Consider the following 19,537-nt stretch of genomic DNA (forward strand, 5'->3'; position numbering starts at 1 on the left):
AAAAAATTTGCACACATGGTTCACATGTCTGAAACATTTTGTTCAAAATATGATACATAATTTTAGGTGGAAGAGTTTATATCAAAAAGGTTTTATCTTTTCTTCCCCCTTCCCACTGTATTTTTTCAAGTCCTTGAATGGAGCCATGTTGTTAAAAAAGAATTACATAACACCTGAAATTTTTGCTATGCTGATACAATGTCACCTATCTCTGTTTGCATGTAAACAAAAAGTAGATTCCTGACCTTCTCAGTCAGTGGGAACAGGAATTTATCCTAAGCCTTATTACAAATATACAGTGGGAAAAACAAAGTTGAGGTGGAGAGAACAGAGTCAAAGAGCTGAACTAAATGCTTCCTATTTTTTAAGGTGTAAGTCATGTTAATGTTGTTTTCTGCACTAGTGGAGTAGTCATTACTATTTCTGTTTTCAAAGAGCAATTGGAATCCTGCTTTATTCACATTCACTTCATCCATTCCTCCTTATTTGAATAGCAAGAGAAAAAGTAGAGAAAATCAGAAAAAAAATTAAATCAAATCTGGAGACAGGAATGCAGGGTGGTTTAGGGATATAAAATAGGATGTAACTCCAGCTCTATCCTCTGACACTGAAACAAAATGAGCATCATCAGTGCTGTTACAGAATTGTTCATGTGGCAGTAGCAGTATTCTCTTGGAAGTGGGTGTCCATATTTACCTTCTGTAACTGTTTTCCTTACTTAGATAAATGATCAGAGCCCCTTCTTAGGATATTAAATAGAGCTGATTTATGCAAGCTCAGTTTAATTCAACATTAAAGGGATTAAGTTTGAGCTTACAGAGCTTTTAATTTTAATGATACCCTAAATGTTTACATTCACAAATACAAGCAAATAATATAGAACTTCAATTGGTTTGTTGACTTGACAGAAAGGTGCCAAAACAAATTTTTAATTCATAAGGCTTCTACAGAAAATACAGATTTTAAAAGTATAAGCTTAAATAAGGGAATTGTGTACAGTGGTTTAACTTATAAAGTGTTATGTCTATTTGATAGTGCTTATCCTATGTCCTTGACAAAAGTCTGCCACTACTAAACCAGTTTTTATTGTTTGAATTTTTAAATACATGATCTCATGGACACAGTCATCACCATTTCAGAAGCAAGTTTGCAGAAGCACTAGGAAAAAAATCCAGTCTGCACATAATTTTAAGATTAAAAAGCAAGAATTCCACAGAATTCGGGTTCTAAAGTTTGGACTTAGAAGTGAATACTACACATTTGTAAAAAAAATCCCACGTAGTAACAGAATTATGCATCTCCTGAGACTCAGAACAATTTGTGAACTGGAGATGGAAAAGAACAGTCCTTAGGGGAAAACACGTATTTTTTATACTGCGAGTGAATACTCTGCTACTAATGAGTACTTGGCAATTTGTTGTTGTTGTATCTTTGTGTGCATCTTCCTTTTCAGCACATTTTCCCTTCTAGTTTTCAGGGAACTGCTTAGAATGGTAAAGGGGAGGCAGCAGTGCAGAGAGAGGAGGAGTCAGCGGTGACAAAGCTGTCCCTGTCAGAAGGGGTGGGAGAGTAGGATGGAGCCACAGCTGCAAGAAACAACAGCTCCCCTGAGCTGCATCTCAGCTGGGCCCCAGGTGAGTTCAACAGCTCCAGCAGCTGTGGATTTCTTCCAGTTTTCCCACTTCCCCTCTTGGGGAACCCCTGTGTTGGATCACAAAGCAGAGCCCAGTGAAGCTTGACCCTCATAGCTATTTGGAGATCCCATCCACTGTAGCTTAGATATGTATTGGTTGTGGCACTTTGCACGGAGGGAGGAGATTCCTAGATTCCTACTTAAATCACTGAAGCCAACAAAGGAATTAAACTGCTCCCCATTTTCTGACCATTAGGCTAAGTAATAAAGATGAAAAAATTGGAAATGCAGCTACAGAAAGCTGCATTTTGCAGAAAGTGCAGGCCTCTCACGTTTTATGCCTTCTATTATGAAGAGGAATCGAACCCCCTCAATTCAGGGACAGAAGTACTTTTTCTTTTCTTATAGTGTAATATCCATGGGAGAGAAGTGCATGGACAATTGGAGTAAAATAATGGACGACCATTTACATGAAGTTTCAGCACGTGGAAAAAGAGAAAGAGTTTACATTTGTAGGCAGTTATAGACAACTCTACATTTTTCCAGATTAAAAAAAAAAGAATCTAAACATTTTCTTCACAAGATGTTTTCCATCTCCCACTGTTGCATAATACCTACAGCAGAAGACTGCTTTTTATGGTGCACTAGTAATGTGGAGGTCTTAGAAATCCTCTAGGTGTTCCATACAAGATCTATACTGGAACTGCTGATCAAAGCTGGAAGTAAGACTGGAGACTGCCCAGAGCAGCTACACGTAGCTCATGCTGCACCAAAGCCCCTGCCCTGCCCCTTGGGTGGGCTTTCGCTTGGGAGCTCCTCTTCCCTTCTCCCGAGCAGCCGGAAAAGGGAAGCTCTGGGCGGTGCGCATCCCTTGCCTCCCCTTCCGCCGCCTGCCCCGCCCCGGTCTCTGCAGAGCGGGTCCTGTGCAGGTGAGACCCCGCACTGCCCCCCGGTGCCCCCCGGGCTGCACAGCCGCCCCCTTCTCCTGGGCTCCCCGCAGGGCTTGGGCTTTGGGCAGCCCCTGATCGTGGGACAGCCCGCCGCGGCAAAATGCTTTGCTTTTTTTTCCCCCTTTGACTCCCCCGAAAACGGCTAAGAGGTGCTGATCCTCATCCCAGTTTTCTGTTCCAGTGTCCGGCATGGCAGTGGACTGGCTGGGCTTCGGCTACGCCGCGCTGGTGGCCTCGGGAGGGATCATGGGCTATGCCAAAGCAGGTGAGTGACGAAAGGTGGCTCTGTCTCCCTCTCTCCTCCTCCCCCCCCTCCCCAAAAACTCGGTGTGCGCTGGGCAGCTCTTTACCAAAGCCTCCCTATCTGGAGGTTGGCCCCTGTGTAAATTTTATCTCTTTGTGCCATGTGCTGATATCTTGCTGCGGTGGGTTGTGAGCTGAGCTGGTGCTTTGGGCTGATAAAGCTGTAATCTGCCTCCTGGTGGGTGCTGATATCTGCACTGCGCTCTTGGGGTGGACTGCTCTGAGTTTGCTTCGGAAAGGCTTTTCTCCTGCCGTTTAAAATACAAGCGTTATGTAAGTGTTCTGTGTCTTCAAATGACATAAATCACCACTTTTCCCCCTCAAGAGATTTATTCCCATTTTAATCTTTGATGGTAACAGTATACTGCAAGCTATAGAGAGCTTTCAAAACTGTCTTTTCTCCAAGTAGAGCTGAACAGTGCAAATCAGTCCTTAAACTTGTTTCTCTTCTGGGCTCTGCATCATAACCTTACCCTCTGACCTTCTGCTTTCATTTCCTGGCCTTTTTCTGAGTTTGCCCTCCTCCAGAGAGAACTGTGGATTCATTCCTGCTGCAGCACTGTCTCTTTTGGCCTTGAAAATCCCTAAGCAATTTTAGTTTTTATGATAGGAAGAGGCGGGCATTGCTGAAGTCAGTAAGACTTACCCAGCGCATTTGATTATATAGATGCTAGTGCCTATTCCAGTCTGTTTCCATTGGCTTGGATTTATCCTTTGGGTTGTGAGTGGAGTTTAGGACAGAAGGGACAATACTGAGAACTTAAGTAACTAATCGCATCTGTATTTCTCCAAGGCCATTATGAAATGGTAGGTGTATTTCTTGTATCTCTCTGGTATCTCTCTGGAACCTGATTGGGAGGACATGGTTATGCTCAGGCAAAGGAATCCAGGTCACAGGGTTATTGAAGGGGAACAGAAACTCGTATGGTGACTGCTGCAGAGAAAAAAAAACAAAAAAAAAAAAACAAAACAACCATACAAAGGAGCCATTGTATCCATAGTAATAACTTGGAGAAACCAAAAGAAAATGGTACTTCCATGCATAGATCTGTTCTAAGTCAATCTGATCAGATCTAATTTGATCTGTTCTTTACAACCAGATCTACCTACCCACACAGACAGGGGGCAGTAGTAGGTGCCTCTGGAAGAATATGAGAACATGGCAATCAGAGAGTGAATGAGTGATTTATTGATTCATTGATTGATTTTTCTCTCTTCATTTAGCAAGGTCTCTGGGTCCCTGTGTTTTGAGATGGAGGAACTTCTTGAGCCAGAGGTGTTATGGTTGTTCTATGTGTATGTGTCATAGCTGCTTAAACGATGCCTTGAGGTAAAATTCAAGGATAGATATTTCTTGGCTCCCAGACATGTGGAAAGCATTGTAGCTACCACAGATTGGTTTTTAACTCATATTCTTGCAAAGCAGCCACCTACTAGAGTGTGCATCTTTTCCCTGCACATATACAAGTATATCAGGTGCTTTCTATCATCTTCGTCTCTTGCTTTTTATACCAAAAGCAGGATATAAAGAGATATTACAACAACCTGGTTGATGATTGAAAAATTATTACTTTCTGGAAGCAATATGCAGTCCTCCTTTAACATTGAGAGAAAATCTTTATCAGCTTAGTTTTTCAATCTCAAGTCTTTGAAAGGTGACCTCAGAAATAGAATGTATAAAGAACCAATTTCAGTAGCATTAAGTCCTTAATTCTCCATTAGCCTTATGGAGGGCATTCACCACTCACAGTGATCATGCTACTCCATTACTTGATATATTCTCTAAGTTACCAATTTAAATGTGGTATCCTTTATTTCCTGGCAGCTTGGGTTTATGAGGACTTGATCCAAAGTTTAGGTGATTTCAGGGAACCTTCTTCCAAAGTCTGCAGTTACCTTTGGATCAATTCTCAGATGATTTATGAGATACGACCTCTCTTGCTCAACTCCACCCTGCTCCTTGGCAGTTCTTTGAATGCTCTCCTGCCCAATTCCACCCATATGTCCTTTTTTCTGATCTTAAATCCTTTACAATTTAGTCCTTTTACTTTACTGCCTCTCAAGGAATTTTCATAATACTGTTCTGAAAAAACATGCTTCAATTTGTGCAAAGAAAACACCAATTCTTTTGTTTTTCTCACTATTCTTTCAATCATGAATGTATTCATGGCTTTGCTGTTAGAGAACTAAATACTAATTCTGTATGTATCTTATGCAAGAGTAATGGAAGTGTTACTTGGTGCTGATCAGCATAGTCTCAATATCTTAAAAAACCCTTTTTCTAATCTTCTTTATGACAATGCATGATGGATGCCCATCTTTTATTTTTATAATTTTTGGTGTTTTACAAAACAGGTAAGCTGCTGACCAAGGTAATTTTTAAGTTTCTAATAAATGCATTATCTTCTACTTGTTCAGGTAGTGTCCCATCACTAGCTGCTGGCCTTTTCTTTGGGAGTTTGGCTGGACTGGGGGCTTATCAGGTCTCACAGAATCCAAATAACATTTGGGTTTCTCTGAGTAAGTAATTTAAAATTTTATTTAGAAAATATTATATTTACTCTGTATATTTAAAATGAGTACCTAAAAGTCTTCGCAGAAGAGTCAAACACAGATAATGTTACAAATCTAACTTCAATCCTAACTAAACTTTACTGAACTGGTGGCTGCCAATATGTATCTGTCTTGTACTGATGTGTTTAAAGGATCATAGTGCAAGAGAAATGCTAATAAATGGATTTCTGACCTCTTTTTGGCTGGATCCTCTTACTTTGAGCATCCTGCAGGAGGCTGTAACAGTTTGGGAAGGGAGATTCACCTTCAGGCTGACCATACCCCTTACAGACTATTTTTTTATGACAGAAAATGGCAGTGATTGTGATTGGCTTATTTTTATATATGACAAATATGTGAAATTACAAAGGTGTTGATGCCTGGGGAGATTTAAGAGAGAAGCAAACTTCAGTAATGCTGTTTCTTCCTTCTCAGAATTGGAGCTTCCCTTCCCCCCAGTTTGAGAAGGTAAATGTGGAGGGTTACTGCTTAGTCAGTGTTTAAAGAGCCATCACTGACTACAGCATTTTTTCCCTGAAGCAGTGACATAGCATCTGGCTCTTTGACATGTGAAAGTCAGAAGTGAAAGGGGAAGGCCCAGCATTTCTGTCCACCTCAGCTTTGTTTACAGGCAGTCACCTAATGGCCAGGCCAAAAGCTGTGTGTGGTCAAGCCTTAATAACTTAATAAACTGCTGATACAGCAAGCTTAAGAAGTGTGAAATCAAGTGTTTTTCCAAATGCAGGAGACAGATACATTTCTGTAGCTTAGTGGCACATGGAGTCTTTTCCTGTTCATGTTTTAAAGTTTTTGCAGAAGATGTGTTCTGCTGCTGTTTGAAACAAAATTCCATTGTGAAGTGAGCATATTTTGAAGACTGGCTACTAATTAGAGCTTGAAGCATTTTAATACTGAAATATTTTAGTTTTATTGTGTGTTAGACTATGGTCCCAGCCTCTTACATATCTCATTACGTGAGGTTAATAGATGTCGGTGACAATATTTTGGCTGGTGTTAGGGAGGAAGGATGTCATGGCTAGGACTGAGGATGACCTGGATCCTGCAGGACCAGAAGCAACAGTAGAGGACAAAAGAATTGTTGGAACAACATGTGTATAGCTGTTACCACTGGGTAGCAGATACATACTAAGGATAAGGATTTCATCAGTGTATGTTTTCCTTACAGATTTTTAGCATTCAATCTTTATTTGAGATACCATGTTCCAGGGACTGTCCTTTCTATCTTACTGAGTCAGTGAAACTACCTGGCTCCTGTGTCTGGGTCAAGTGGTCAGGGACAATTAACTCTCACCTCGGTAATACTTACCACACTTCCCTTTTGAAGTCTTTTGAAAACATAAAGTAGCTAATTCTCCGAACATTACTACAAGTTAGACATGATGCTACATGTTAGACAAGATTACTACAAGTTAGACAAATGCTCTTTCCCTTTTTTGAGAAGTGGGGGAATTATGTGCACAAGTTTAGTGATTTGCCTGTGTGGGGGAGGAGTGAGTTCTAAAGAAGTGAATCATAAATTATTTCCAGTCTCAAAAAGAGCACATTTTGAAAAACAAATTTTAGAGGTATGTGCAGAAGCATATGGAGTGCACTTTCTGCTAGAATTTGATGTAGAATACTTAGTCTTTACAAACTGAGGCATTTTAGAATGTACAGAATTTATTGACTCTCTTAGTCTGTCAAGTGCAGTAACCCTGTTTCTCTTTTTACGCGATGCTGCTACTTCTTTCTGTTCTGTTAGTTTTTAATTATGTTTCTCCCACACATGCGTCTCTGCTGACTGGACTGTACAATCTCTCATTTAAGTTACATCTGGAGCACTGACTGCTGTCATGGGAACAAGATTTTACCACTCCAGAAAATTCATGCCTGCAGGGCTAATTGCTGGTGTCAGGTACAATTTTTTTTTTTTAACCTCCTGTGTGTGATTCCTTATTTGCTTAATTAAACTGAGATGGAGTGAATCATATTTTGTGTATTATTTTTGTTCCCATGCATCACTTACATGAAGTATTTGAAAATGAATTGACAATTTGTTGTTATTATTGTTAAATTATATATTTTTTCCCCTTATACAGTTTGCTAATGGTTGGAAGATTAGCACTGAAGATGTTGGAAAAGCCCCAGAAAAATTAACTGTTAATTTTACATCTGAATATTTGGAAAAGGAAACCCGATAATGAAGTTGCATGAATGCAGAAGTGAGAAGATGGAAAACTTTTCTGCATCAAGACGTTTTTAAATCTTTTTTTTGTAAGGAAGAGTGGAATGATGGGACAGATAGTTTATACACAAGGTAGAACTGTTTGTGTATAGGGAGAAATGGGTCCCGGACATGATTTTTCTGGGTATGTTTCAATGTATTTTAACACTTCCATGATTTTATATTCCAAAATATACTTCTGACATGTATGAAGCAGGGCGAAAATGTCCTGTAATTAAGAAAATATCCACAAAGAGGCACCAGGAGTAACTGGCTAAATACAATCATGTATCTAAAACCTTTTATACTGAATATTGCAGTGTGCTTTACCTGTTGCATTCTGAATTGATATACCATGTCTTTATAATGGTAATGAATAGATCTTGCCTTTTTATTGTGAAATGATCCTAAAATGATGCTTTTCTATAAGTAAAACTTTTTACAAACCTTTATTTGGCCTTTTTTTTGTACAATTTCTGTGTTTGGGGATGAGGTAATTTTTTCACTTTTCTCAGTGGAAGTCTTTGCAGTGGACTGTTAGTATCCGAGTGCTGTCATTCAATTCTATTTAAAAATCACTTTATAAATGGAAGGACAGAAGAGTAAATGATGGGCTTTCATTAACACTTCATTTAAAAAGTTGGTTGAAATGAGCTTATGCTGTGGATTAATTGAGATTTGTGCTAGGCTAAATGAACAGTTGAATGTGATCTAGACTGTATAATTGGAATGAAATACCCTAACACTATGCAATTCTGATCTTACAGGCTTATTTGACAATAGAATGTATCAGCATTTTATCTCTTAGGAGAGTGGCTATGCCTCTTCAAATCTGTCTTTACTAGGAAACCTTGGAGTCAGGAGGGCTCCTTGTTCTGCTGTGATGCCTGAGGACTGAAGTGTGGAAGAGGCATGAGTGGCATCTGTGCTTTTGTTGTCACTCCAGCCTTGGTTGCTTCTCCTGCACTGAGTCTTGCAGCTCTGTTAGTGCAGGCACAGCTCACATGGGCTTAGCACTGTGATGGAAAGGAGAGGCAAGAAATGTGTGAAAGAAAATCCTTTATCAGCTTATTCTGTAGTGATACATGATTATTGATAAATCAGGATTCTTAGAGAGTGTAACTCTATTTTAAAGTGATATTTTATGTAGTGACTATTTAGGATTTTACTCTGGGACCTTTATACCACTGATTATACCAGAACCTTGCCAACTGCTTAACATGATAATGGCAAAGCAGATTTAAATTAACTTACATCTTACACACTTCCCATTTTGTAGTGTTCAAAGGAATTTTTAAAAATTGCCTCAAACTGCATAAAGCAGATACCAAACTACATAATTTCTCCATTTTGTTGGTCACTTCTGTGCTTGTATTTCCTTTTCTGAAAATGGCATTTAGTGGTATTGAGTCAGAGTGACATTTCTACTGTTATGAGTCAATGGTTACCCATATGGTAGTAGACAGGAAGCTGTTGTGGTAGAAAGTAGTAATTGCAAGCAGATCTATAGATGTTGGGCCAGTTGTGGTGTGTGTTACCAATTCCCTTAACAAAAGTTATAAAATTAATTCCAGGTTTTTGAATATATCTCATATTGTAACTTCTTTTGTTTCCAGGTGCTTAATCTGTAAATAACCTGATCTGTACAGGATGAATTTCCAGGGAACAGCACTGAAAACATGTTAAAACATGTCTGAAATTCTAGTCTCAGTTAAATCATGGTCTCTTCTGACTATATTTTAGGCAAAATCTAACAGAAGTTTTGTAATAATGTATTTAATAATTTTGTAATTTTATGTATTTAAATCACCCCATGTAATTGAATAGAAAATTCTATCACTGATAGAGAATTTTCTAGAGCCATTCAAGAATTAAAGACATAAATATCCTTTCTTCAGACTGCCCCTGCTTTTAGTCTGATTGTTACTAATTCTAAAAGATTTCTTTCTGGGTGTTTTTTTTTTTTTTTTTTTTTTTTTTTTTCCCACTAAGAGTGGTGTCCATGTAAATTGAGTTAATTACTTTTGCATTAAATCCACTGTGGCTATGCCATGGCTTGAGTGGAACTTCATGTTATGAGTCAGCTTGTACATGGATTTTGGAAAGAGTGATATAGTTATTTTTGGGAAATGAACTGCTAAAATAACTCTTAAATTAAGACTGCTCTGTTCAAAGCACACTCTGAAAATAAAAATATTAGTTTTATATTTCTTACAGTTTCAGCTGCCAGCACAAGCTGAAATGAATACTGATTTTTTTAAAAAGGTCCAGGAACAGGAAACTAGTTTTACTATACACATACTGAGTCACCAGGATTTACCAACTCAGAATTTAGTCACACACCCAGAACATTACAGAATTGAGAGAAGAAAAGAACTTGAGTTGTCAAATCCTCATTTCCTAGGGTCAGGGCCCAGGTCCTCCATTCCACATGTACTTTCCTGATAGAAGCTGGGTGGCAGGAGATGATGTCAGGTATTTTACCCCTCTCTTGAGTGCCTTGTTCAGGACCAGAGGAGGGAATTTCTTAATCACTTTGGTAGGTAAGTGATCTCTTGAAAGTAGGACTTTGCCCTAAATTTTGTAAGGGGGATGTTTAAGCCTGTCTTTGTTATAGCAGTTGCTTACCTTAAGTTCTGGAAAGTGAGAGAGGTTGGGCTCCTTTCAGTTCCTGCTCTGGATGGGCTCAAGTTCCCTTCCCAGGCTCCTTGCCTCAGACCATGGGATATCCTGCAGGGAGGATGTTGACAGGGGAGGCCACACCACAGTCCAGAAGAGATTGCAAAGTTCCTGGGGTCTGTGGGAAAAGGATCAACTATTTTTAAAGTCTTCTTTTTCAGCTAAATATTAACTGGCAAAAATGCAGAAACATCCTGAAGCTGAGCAATGCAACTCGGATTCCTCTCTGCCCAGAGTGGAAAATCCATGGGACAACCTAGATTTCACCTAAGTGTTTGCTTCTGGTTAATTCCAGGGTCTCCAGTTCAGGATCTTACCTGTGGTGCCTCAATTGCTGACACTGAAGCAGCATCATGTACATACAGGTTTGGAATGTTACAGAGCACCCAGTTAGTGAAAATGTGAGCAAATATTTGCGAGGAGGGGGGAGAGGGTCCAAAATATTGGACAATTGAGTAACTCAGTTATGGCTTAGTCTTTACAGGTACAACACTGAGACCTCTAGTACAGCAATAATATACTCAGGTTCAATTGCAGCACTGAGTTGAGGTTACTCACACATTGATAGGTCACAGCCTAAGCTGTTCTTCCAGTTAATGTAACATTTGCAGGTGGCAAAAATCCCTTTAATTTAGTACAAATGTGTGGTATAGTGTAAGAATTCAGGCAATGTTACATTAGTAGTATGGGCAACTGTCACAAACCAGCAAAGGAGAGTGAGAGGAGGATGAAAGATGTTTCAAGTGGAATGGTTTAGAAGGGAAGTAGTCGTGTGCTGTCCTACTTTATCCCTCATTCTAAGAATATGGTACAAGCCTGTTTTAATGCAAAGCAAGTCCCCTAACTCTTGTTCTGCTGCAGGCTTTGAAAGTGCAATTTGCCATGTCCCAGTTCTGTCAGTCATTGTGCTGGGAGCTGTTGGCGCTCTGTCATCACCAGCTGAGGGTCAGTCTGTGCTGAAACTAATATGGCCTGAAGTATTACACAATTATCCTTTTGTGGTGTTAAAATTGCTGGCTTCTTGGCATTGTAGTCATGCTTTCTGACTGAACAGCTTAATCACCTGGAAAAATGGGAGGGAAAAAAAAAAAGGTCAGGAGAACCTCCAAGCAGTTATGACACAAGGAGGAAAGTCTTTGTTTCTCCAGAATCCCTACAAGTAAAAATGGAAAAATGTTGCATCAGTTATAGCACAGAGGCATCTGCCCTTATCTCCTCTCCTGCTCCCTTGACATGCCATGATGGAACAGATCAAAGTGCTTATGCTTTTATGCAATCTCCCCAGCTCAGTCCAGTGCACAAGTGACTTTGGGTGTTCCCTTTAGTCTTTTTGTGCTTCTCTTCTGAACTGTGAAATGGAGATAATGTTTTCTGTATCCCTTCCCTATCTGTCTTTTACATTGCTGTCCTACACAGTGTGTGGCATAAAATGTTCCCTGCCCCAGGAACAAGAATTGGTAGCTGGAACTGATACTGTTTTGGTGCTGGTAGTTCATACAGTGTTTTGATACTCTTTTAGAAAAACCCTAATGAGAAAAAATATGGTACAACAAGTCTATTTGCCTTATTTCACTAAATGTTAGCATTTGCTAATATGTTGCTATTGTATTTTGAGATCCTGTCCTGCAAGCACGGTAACTAAGTGGGATTGAGCTTTAAGGCTTATACTTAGAATATTCTCAATTGGAGGGGACCCATGAGGATCGTTGAGGACAACTCCTGACTTCACACAGAACAACCTGAAAGTGAAACTATGTATCTAAGTTCATAGTACAAATGCTTATTGAACAGAAATAGGTTTGGGAGGACCCCTCTCCTCTCTCCTCTCCTCTCCTCTCTCCTCTCTCCTCTCTCCTCTCTCCTCTCTCCTCTCTCCTCTCTCCTCTCTCCTCTCTCCTCTCTCCTCTCTCCTCTCCTCTCCTCTCCTCTCCTCTCCTCTCCTCTCCTCTCCTCTCCTCTCCTCTCCTCTCCTCTCCTCTCCTCTCCTCTCCTCTCCTCTCCTCTCCTCTCCTGTCCCCTTCTCTCTTTTTTAAATCTATTTTTCTATTATCTCTTTTCCTTCTCCCTATTTTTTCTTTTTTTTCTTTTTTCTCTCTTTTTTCTCTTTTTCCTTTTTTCTCTCTTTCCTTTTTTCTTCTCTCCCCCTTCCCTTTTTTTTTTTTTATTTCCCCCCCTTTTTTTTCTTCTTCTCCCTTTTTCTGCTTCCCTCTCCTTTTTTCCTTCTCCCCCGTCTTTTTTGTATTTTTTCCCATTTTCTCCTCAGTTCTTGTTTGCCTGTCTGTTTGTGTTTCCTGGTTTTATTTTCCCTTTTTTCCCCGTTGTGCGTGTGTTGGTGTCTGGCTGTGCTGGGGATGCAGAGCCGGGAGAGGGCGGCAGCGCGGCTCCAATGCTCCCGCTGTCAGCCGGGGGAGAAAGACACCCCACCCACCCCGAGACAAGGAGAAATAACCATCAGCCTCATTCCAATTTAGGGTTTGCCCCCTCGTCGCTATCTTACCTAGAACAGCAAATGCTGGAGCACAAATGTTTGGCTCTCTCAGCTGAGTAGGTCTTTAGCTTCTTCATTGCCTTTGCGCTGGCCTGAGGAGTGAAAGGAAATGATCCTATGGCAAAAGGCTTTTCCCACCAAGCAAACCGTGCAATCCGATGGTCGTGCTGCTAAGGAGCTGATAACCGCGTGAGGAATAAAAATAAAACCCTTTTGCCACTCTTCTTACACCCCCTGAAGGAAATCACTTATCTACATTGGAAGATCAGTCCGGTCTTTCTCACCTATTTACAGCAAGAAACAAAATCTGCCAGTTGTCAGCCTGATTCACAAGCAGAGAGGAGATTTAGCAGGACAAGCCTCCTTCTCTAAGCATTTTTAGAAAACGCATAAGCATTTTAGTTTTGTAAGCTGTTGGAATAAATATATATGTAATGAGGGAGAGGGTGTTGGCTAAATTTCTTTGGATACGTGCTCTTTCAGCAGTGATACAACAATAGAAAATGGCTGGGATGAAATAATGTGCTGTTACCTGAAGGCATCCCACCAGTAGGAGAGTTATTGGATGTGCTGAAATTCCTTCTGACCCCTCTGTTCCTCAATAAACCTGCACACAACTTCCTCTGGGGATGGGCCAAGTATTGCTCCATTAGTATGCAGCACCACAGTCAGCTGGACAGGAAAATACACACCAAGAGGAGAGAAGAGAGATGAAAAGCAGCAGGAGCAAAATAAACGCTTTTAAATTCTGGACAGAAACTTCACTGAGATTCCTGCAGGTCTGTGGCGTCATGACAAGACGTAAAATATTCTGAGATGAGAGGAAGGTTGGTCCACTTACTCAGGTTCTGTTTCTGTTTAAAAATGAAGCTTAGACTGGGAGGCAGGGAAAATTTTTTGTGATGGGGCTAGGAGCCCAAAAATCATGGCAACAGACATGGAGTCACAATCATAAAATCTTCTGAGAGTATTTTAATCCATAAAGCTGTTGTGAAAATGATCATTCTGGCTCTCTGTGTGGTTACATATCCCTGGTGTTTAGCAGTGTGCTAGATGCTCCATTCTGCATTGTTTGTCCTATATGCAGCAATATCTTCAGTTCCCAGACACTACCTCACCTGGCAACCCTGCAGCATTTACATCAGCTTAGGGCCTGTCGCCAGATTTTCTCCTTCATGTGCCACTACTGTCTCATCCCTGCCAAAAAATAAGGACACTGTGTTCAACTTACACCTATAAATATCATCGATTTGAATTTGTTTTTATATAAATTGATTTACTTATGTGAAGGACAGAAGGTTGTTTAACATCCAGTTTCTCAGGCAGTAGAGTCACTGATCAACACAGATCCAACTTCAGCTACGTCCTCCTTATGGCCAGGTGGGCAATTAACACACACATTCATGCTTCTGCACAGCAACAGACAGTACCATGATTGCACTGGAGTTTTATTTACACTTTTTAAAGTGTTTTGTTTGCTTATCTATGGTTTTGCTTTTTACTAGTGATAAATACTGAAGAACAGTAATAAAAAACAAATAACATTTTCTTCCGCATATCCTGTTCCCATACTGTCGAGCAAGCAAACAATGCCCAGTATTAGAAGGCAATGTGACTTTCTGAGGCAGAGGTGGCAGCAGCCTGCAATTATTCCTGTTCCTCTTAGCTGTCAACCATTAGACTACCAGCTTCTTTAGGGAATGGTGTGTTGCATGGAGGCAGAAAAGATCCACAGATTTTCTTACGATAGATTTGATTTACAGAATGTATGATCCCTCCAGGATGAGGACTTTCCTCAAGAGTATTCCTTTCATATGAGTTTAACTTTTTGGTGTCACGTATAGACACTGCTTGCTTTAGCCAGGGCTGTCCATAACAAAAGACGAGCTTCAAAATGATGGTAATTGCATTCAAATCCTCCCTTATCAACCACAAACAGGGTGTGGTGTATATGCTAAAAACGCAGCAGCAGGAAAGAGAAGAGTTAACTGTTTAAAAAACCATGTTAAGTGACACCTAATTAGTGTCAATCTCAATATTTTTTTTCTCACTCTTTTTTTTTTTTTTTTTTTTTTTCAGGAGCTGTGAAAGTTTGGGGGGAGGAAGGGTAAGAGGGGTCAGCCTACTGTTAATTGCATCTCGTTTAGCTGGGTCACTGCAGCTGACCTCATTCAAATCTGTGTTGGGTTGACCCTGGCTGGATGTCAGATGCCCACTGAAGCAACTCTTATCACTCCCCTCTCAGCTGCACAGGGGAGAGAAAATATAATGAAAGGATTTAAGAACAAGGAGAGATCACTCACTAATTAACGTCATGAGCAGAACAGATTGGACATGGGGAAAATTAATTTGATTTATTACCAATCAAATCAGAGTAGAATGGTGAGAAGTTAAACCAAATCTTAAAAACACCTTCCAACTTCACTCCTGATTTTCTCCACCTCCTCCCTGGGCAGTGGCCCAGGTTGATGTGGAATGGGGTTTGAGGTCACTTCATCACACATTGTTCCTGCTGCTCCCTCCTCCTCAGGAAGAGGACTCCTCATGCTCATTCCCTGCTACAGTGTGGGTTCTCTCCCATGGGAGATGGACCTCCATGTCCTTCTGCAAAGTGAGTTCTTCCCATGGGCTGTAGCTCTTCATGGACCTTTCCAGCATGGGTTCCTTCCACAGGGTGCAGTCCTTTAGGAGCAGCCTGCTTCAGTGTGAGTCCCCCATGAGGTCACAAGTCCTGCCAGCAAACCTGCTCCAGGGTGAGCTGCTCTCTCCATGGGTCCCTAGGTCCTGACAGGAGCCTGCCCCAGCATGGGCTTCCCAAAGGGTCACAGCCTTCTTCAGGCACATCCACCTGGTCTTTCATGGGCTGGAGGTGGATCTCTGCTCCACTTTGGACCTATATGGGCTGCTGGGGGACAGCTGCTTCACCACAGTCTGCACCATGGTCTGCAGGGAAATCAGGGCCCCAGGGCCTGGAGCACCTCCCTCCTCTCTTCCTTCACTGACCTGGCTGTTTCTCTCAGCTCTTCACCTACAGGGCTGTTTCTCTCTCATGTTCTCACTCCTCTCTCTCCTTGCAGTTGCTCTTGTGCAGTAACTTCTTTCCCCTTTTTATATACATTATCCAGAGGTGCTACAGCTGTTGCTGGTGGGCTCAACCTGACAGTGTAGCAAATAGGGCATTGCTCCAGTTCTTTTACCTCATTCCAGGCAGAGCATCCTGCTATGTGTTCTACAGGCCCAAATCTTCTGTTTGTTTCCTCAAATGTTTCCCTACTCACTGATCCATGTCCTTGCAATGCAAGCAAGCAGAAGATATATTTAAGATGAGATTTTCCTTTATACTTCTGAAATACAGTATCTACTGATTGTATCAATAAGTAAAATAATTGCTTTCTGTCTAGAGCAAATCTCTATAAATGATTACATTTTCTAGAAATATGACTTCAGATAGAAATCCTGACCCTTCATTATTCCTCACCTCAAAAGTCTTTCTCATATAAGCCTACAACAAAGTGCACAAATGCCAGCAATCTGTCTCCGGTAATAAATGAAATTCAAGTGACAAAATCAAATATTATTTATTTCTTCAGAATCATAAAATGATATGGTGCAGCATGATAGAGCCACTGTAATGCACTATAAGCTTAAAACAACAAATGATGTGGTAAAAACAGTAAAGATTACTTTATTTGGGTTATGGACTCAATGAAACCCAAATACTAATAAGCTTGCTTTTGCCAGCTGTATTGGTTTTGTATGGCCTGGTTTTGGTAGTGAGGGGTCTACAGGGGTGGCTTCTGTGAGAAGCTGCTAGAAACTTCCACCATGTCCAGCAGACCCAATCCCTGATGGCTCTAGAGATGGATGTGCTGCCGGCCAAGGCTGGGCCAATTAGAGAGGGTGATAATGCCTCTGTGATAACATGTTTAAGAAGAAATCAAAACAAATGTTGTGATGCAGTTGTAATTTCAACCAGAGAAGAGCAGAGTGAGATTGTGTGAGAAGAACAATTCTATAGACAGCACTGGCAGTGGAGAAGGAGGAAGAGGAGGTGCTCCAGGTGCCAGAGCTGAGATTCCTCTGCAGCCCATGGTGCAGACCATGGTGAAGCAGCTGTGCCCCTGCAGCCCTTGGGGATCCACGGGGGACGCAGAGACCCACCCACAGCCCGTGGGGGAGACCCACAGCAGAGCAGGTGGATGCCTGAGAGGAGCTTATGACCCCATGGGAGACCTGTGGAGAAAGGGGCCCTGCTCCCAGGCTGGAGCAGCCTGTCCTTGGTGGACTGCAGTGCATGGAAGAGTGACCCACGCTGCAGCAGTTTGTTGCCCATGGGATGGACTCATGTTGCAGCAGCTCACAGGGAGCTGTTACTTGTGAGATGGACTCACATTGGAGAAGTTCACAGGGAGAGGAGGGACCCCACAGTGCATTAGGGGAACAACTCTCTGAGCATCAGGAGAAGCCATGGGTGATGAACTGACCATAACCCCCATTCCCTGTCTCCCTGCACCACTGGGGTAGGAGGTAGAGCTGGAAGGAGAGAGGTGTGGGGGTAAGGTGTTTCCAAGGGCTTGTTTTACTTCTCATTATCCTGATCTGATTTTGATAGTAATAAATTCACTTCATATCTCTAAGCTGAGCCTGTTTCTCCCATGATGGTAATTGATGAGAGGCCTCTCCCAGTCCTTATCTCAGCCCACAAACCTTTTGTAAATTTTCTCTCTGCTGTCCAGCTGCAGAGGGGAGAGAGTGAGTGAGCACCTTTGGTGGGTGCCTGGCATCTGGCCAGCATCAATCCCCAACACCAGATTTGACTGCATTTTAGATTTCCAGCTGAATTGCTCTATATACATTACCAAGACTGCCTGGCTCCAAATGTTAACCCAATGTAGCTAAAGTGGAATTTGGCTGGGGGGCAGAATTTGGCTGGGCTGCATTGGGAAGTGAAGATGGCAACTCATTTTTCCCCATTCCTGCTACCCCTCCCCTAAGTTATTGTTGCCCTTGTTTAGGTAGACAGGCCTCTTTCCCAAAGAGGCAGCAACATGATAGCTTGCAGAAAACTCTCATGCTCTGCAATAGTTGTGTTTCCCATATGTAGTCTCTTATATCTGTAGTTTGGTGCCTTTGGCTGCCCAGATACATAACTAGGACTGCACACGTGTGTAAGATTGTGCCCAGCTGGAGCCCTGCCAAGTAAAAAGCCAGGTAAAGGACCTCCCCCCATGGAAACGCGGAGGAGCCATGTGAGCCTGCAGTCAAATGCCTCAGTGTGGAGCAGGGGCATCGAGAATTGGAAAGGAGAAGCTGCAGAGGCAAAGCTCAGTCCCCAATTGTGAGTCTTGTGGGCCACCCATTGATTCCTGCACACTGTGACTGAAAACCCACAATTGTGAGCAGTTGCTACTCCAGAGAAAACGTCAGCCCTAAAACCACCCCAGGGCAGCAATAGATGGGGCTTGCTGGATGGATACCCCTGGACACCTTCATCGTGCTCCTTCCTGGGGTGTACCACCAACCCTGGTGTCACCCTGGCCACTTCAGCCACCCCTGCTTAGACAGTGGATATTTTTGGTCCCTGCTCAAAGCAAACACTGTGGATTTGGCCCCTCACAGGGAGGAGGTAGAGCTGACAGCAGCCTGTTGTCTCCAGAGTAATTGATTAAAATTAATTAAATGAATACAGATCATTTAGCATTGCCATCTTCTGGAAGCCAGATGTTGTGTGACCTGTCCATGGCTGGGATGTTCTCCACTTCCCTTGGGAAAATAATGCCTGGGTGTGCATTTCTCCTCCAGAGTGACTGGAGCTGATGTGTTTATTTGGTGAGAGGAAGGGGATTATTAAAAGGAGGCCAGTGCTTAGGTGAAACAGCTCTGGTAGGCTACATGAAGAACTCTAAAACATCCAGTCGTGAAGCAAAGTGAATTTCCTGCAGTTCTTCTGGCAGCAAACAGGTGATTAAATGCTCTCAGGTGTTACCCCTCATTATTTTTGCCATCAGTGTGAATGTGCATTGCTTGTGCAGGTCAGGGATTTGTGCAGTTCAAGGCAGTCACACCGGTGAGGCAGGGGACAGCTGTGCACAGGTAGGAAAGGGCTGATGGCTCTCTCCAGGCTGGGGATGGCTCTGTCACACCCTCCAAGCTCCTGAGTGTGGCTGCCATGGGACACTTGACCCCTGTGGGAACAGAGAGTGGACCTCAGTGACCACAGGGGTGTGGCATCTGTTTGTGGTGCAGAGGGGCTTCCTGCCCTGCTGTCACTGCCAGCTCCATGTGTGGGTCTGAAGTGTTTGCCAGTGTTCCCCACAGGCAGCAAAACCACAATTCCATAAAAATGGAAGGCAGGGAGGTAAGGGAGCAAGGGCTAAAACCCACCCTGGCTGGTCAGTTCTCGGTAGAGACCTACCCTGAAAAAGGAACCAGCCAAACCCAACCAATCTAAATTGTGAAATTCTAAGTCCAGGCTGAGTTGCTTTTTCAGTGTTTCCTGGGGTGTTAGGGGGAAGGGGAACAAAGAGAGATCCTGGAGCTGCCATTTTCTGGCTCTCAGAGGAAAATACTGATCTAAGCATATTCAATATAGTTTGTATTTTCCCTAATGTGACTGTATTATATATACAAAGATACAAGGATAAAATATATACACACTATATTTTAAGAAAACACATCTCTGAGGAGAATTAGAAAAGCATTTACTT

General features: G+C 42.0%; 1 protein-coding gene across 2 annotated transcripts; it reads left to right on the forward strand.

The window, feature by feature from the left end:
* The first annotated feature begins 1,061 nt into the window (after window positions 1-1,061).
* On the forward strand, window positions 1,062-8,115 carry LOC310917694 (transmembrane protein 14C-like). 2 transcript variants are annotated; one of them, XM_083876186.1, is made up of 5 exons: window positions 1,062-1,634; window positions 2,765-2,848; window positions 5,305-5,406; window positions 7,267-7,354; window positions 7,539-8,115. In XM_083876186.1, exons 2-5 carry the CDS (start codon window positions 2,773-2,775, stop codon window positions 7,594-7,596), a joined length of 324 nt encoding a protein of 107 aa, XP_083732312.1. In that variant the 5' UTR covers window positions 1,062-1,634; window positions 2,765-2,772; the 3' UTR covers window positions 7,597-8,115. The 2 variants fall into 2 exon arrangements, with proteins under 2 accessions (XP_083732312.1, XP_083732311.1); XM_083876185.1 differs by lacking the exon at window positions 1,062-1,634 and adding an exon at window positions 1,714-2,562.
* Window positions 8,116-19,537: the final 11,422 nt, after the last annotated feature.

This window comes from Zosterops lateralis (genome assembly GCF_965231275.1).
Source record: "Zosterops lateralis genome assembly, chromosome: 1".
Classification (NCBI taxonomy): Eukaryota; Metazoa; Chordata; class Aves; order Passeriformes; family Zosteropidae; genus Zosterops; species Zosterops lateralis.

What these genes read in the sequence shown, in the direction of transcription:
- LOC310917694 (XM_083876186.1), top strand. Translation starts at nt 2,773, where the DNA reads ATGGCAGTGGACTGGCTGGGCTTCGGCTACGCCGCGCTGGTGGCCTCG. An exon ending in CATGGGCTATGCCAAAGCAG is followed by an intron (nt 2,849 to 5,304) that starts GTGAGTGACGAA and finishes CTACTTGTTCAG; the next exon opens with GTAGTGTCCCATCACTAGCT. An exon ending in GGGCTAATTGCTGGTGTCAG is followed by an intron (nt 7,355 to 7,538) that starts GTACAATTTTTT and finishes CCCCTTATACAG; the next exon opens with TTTGCTAATGGTTGGAAGAT.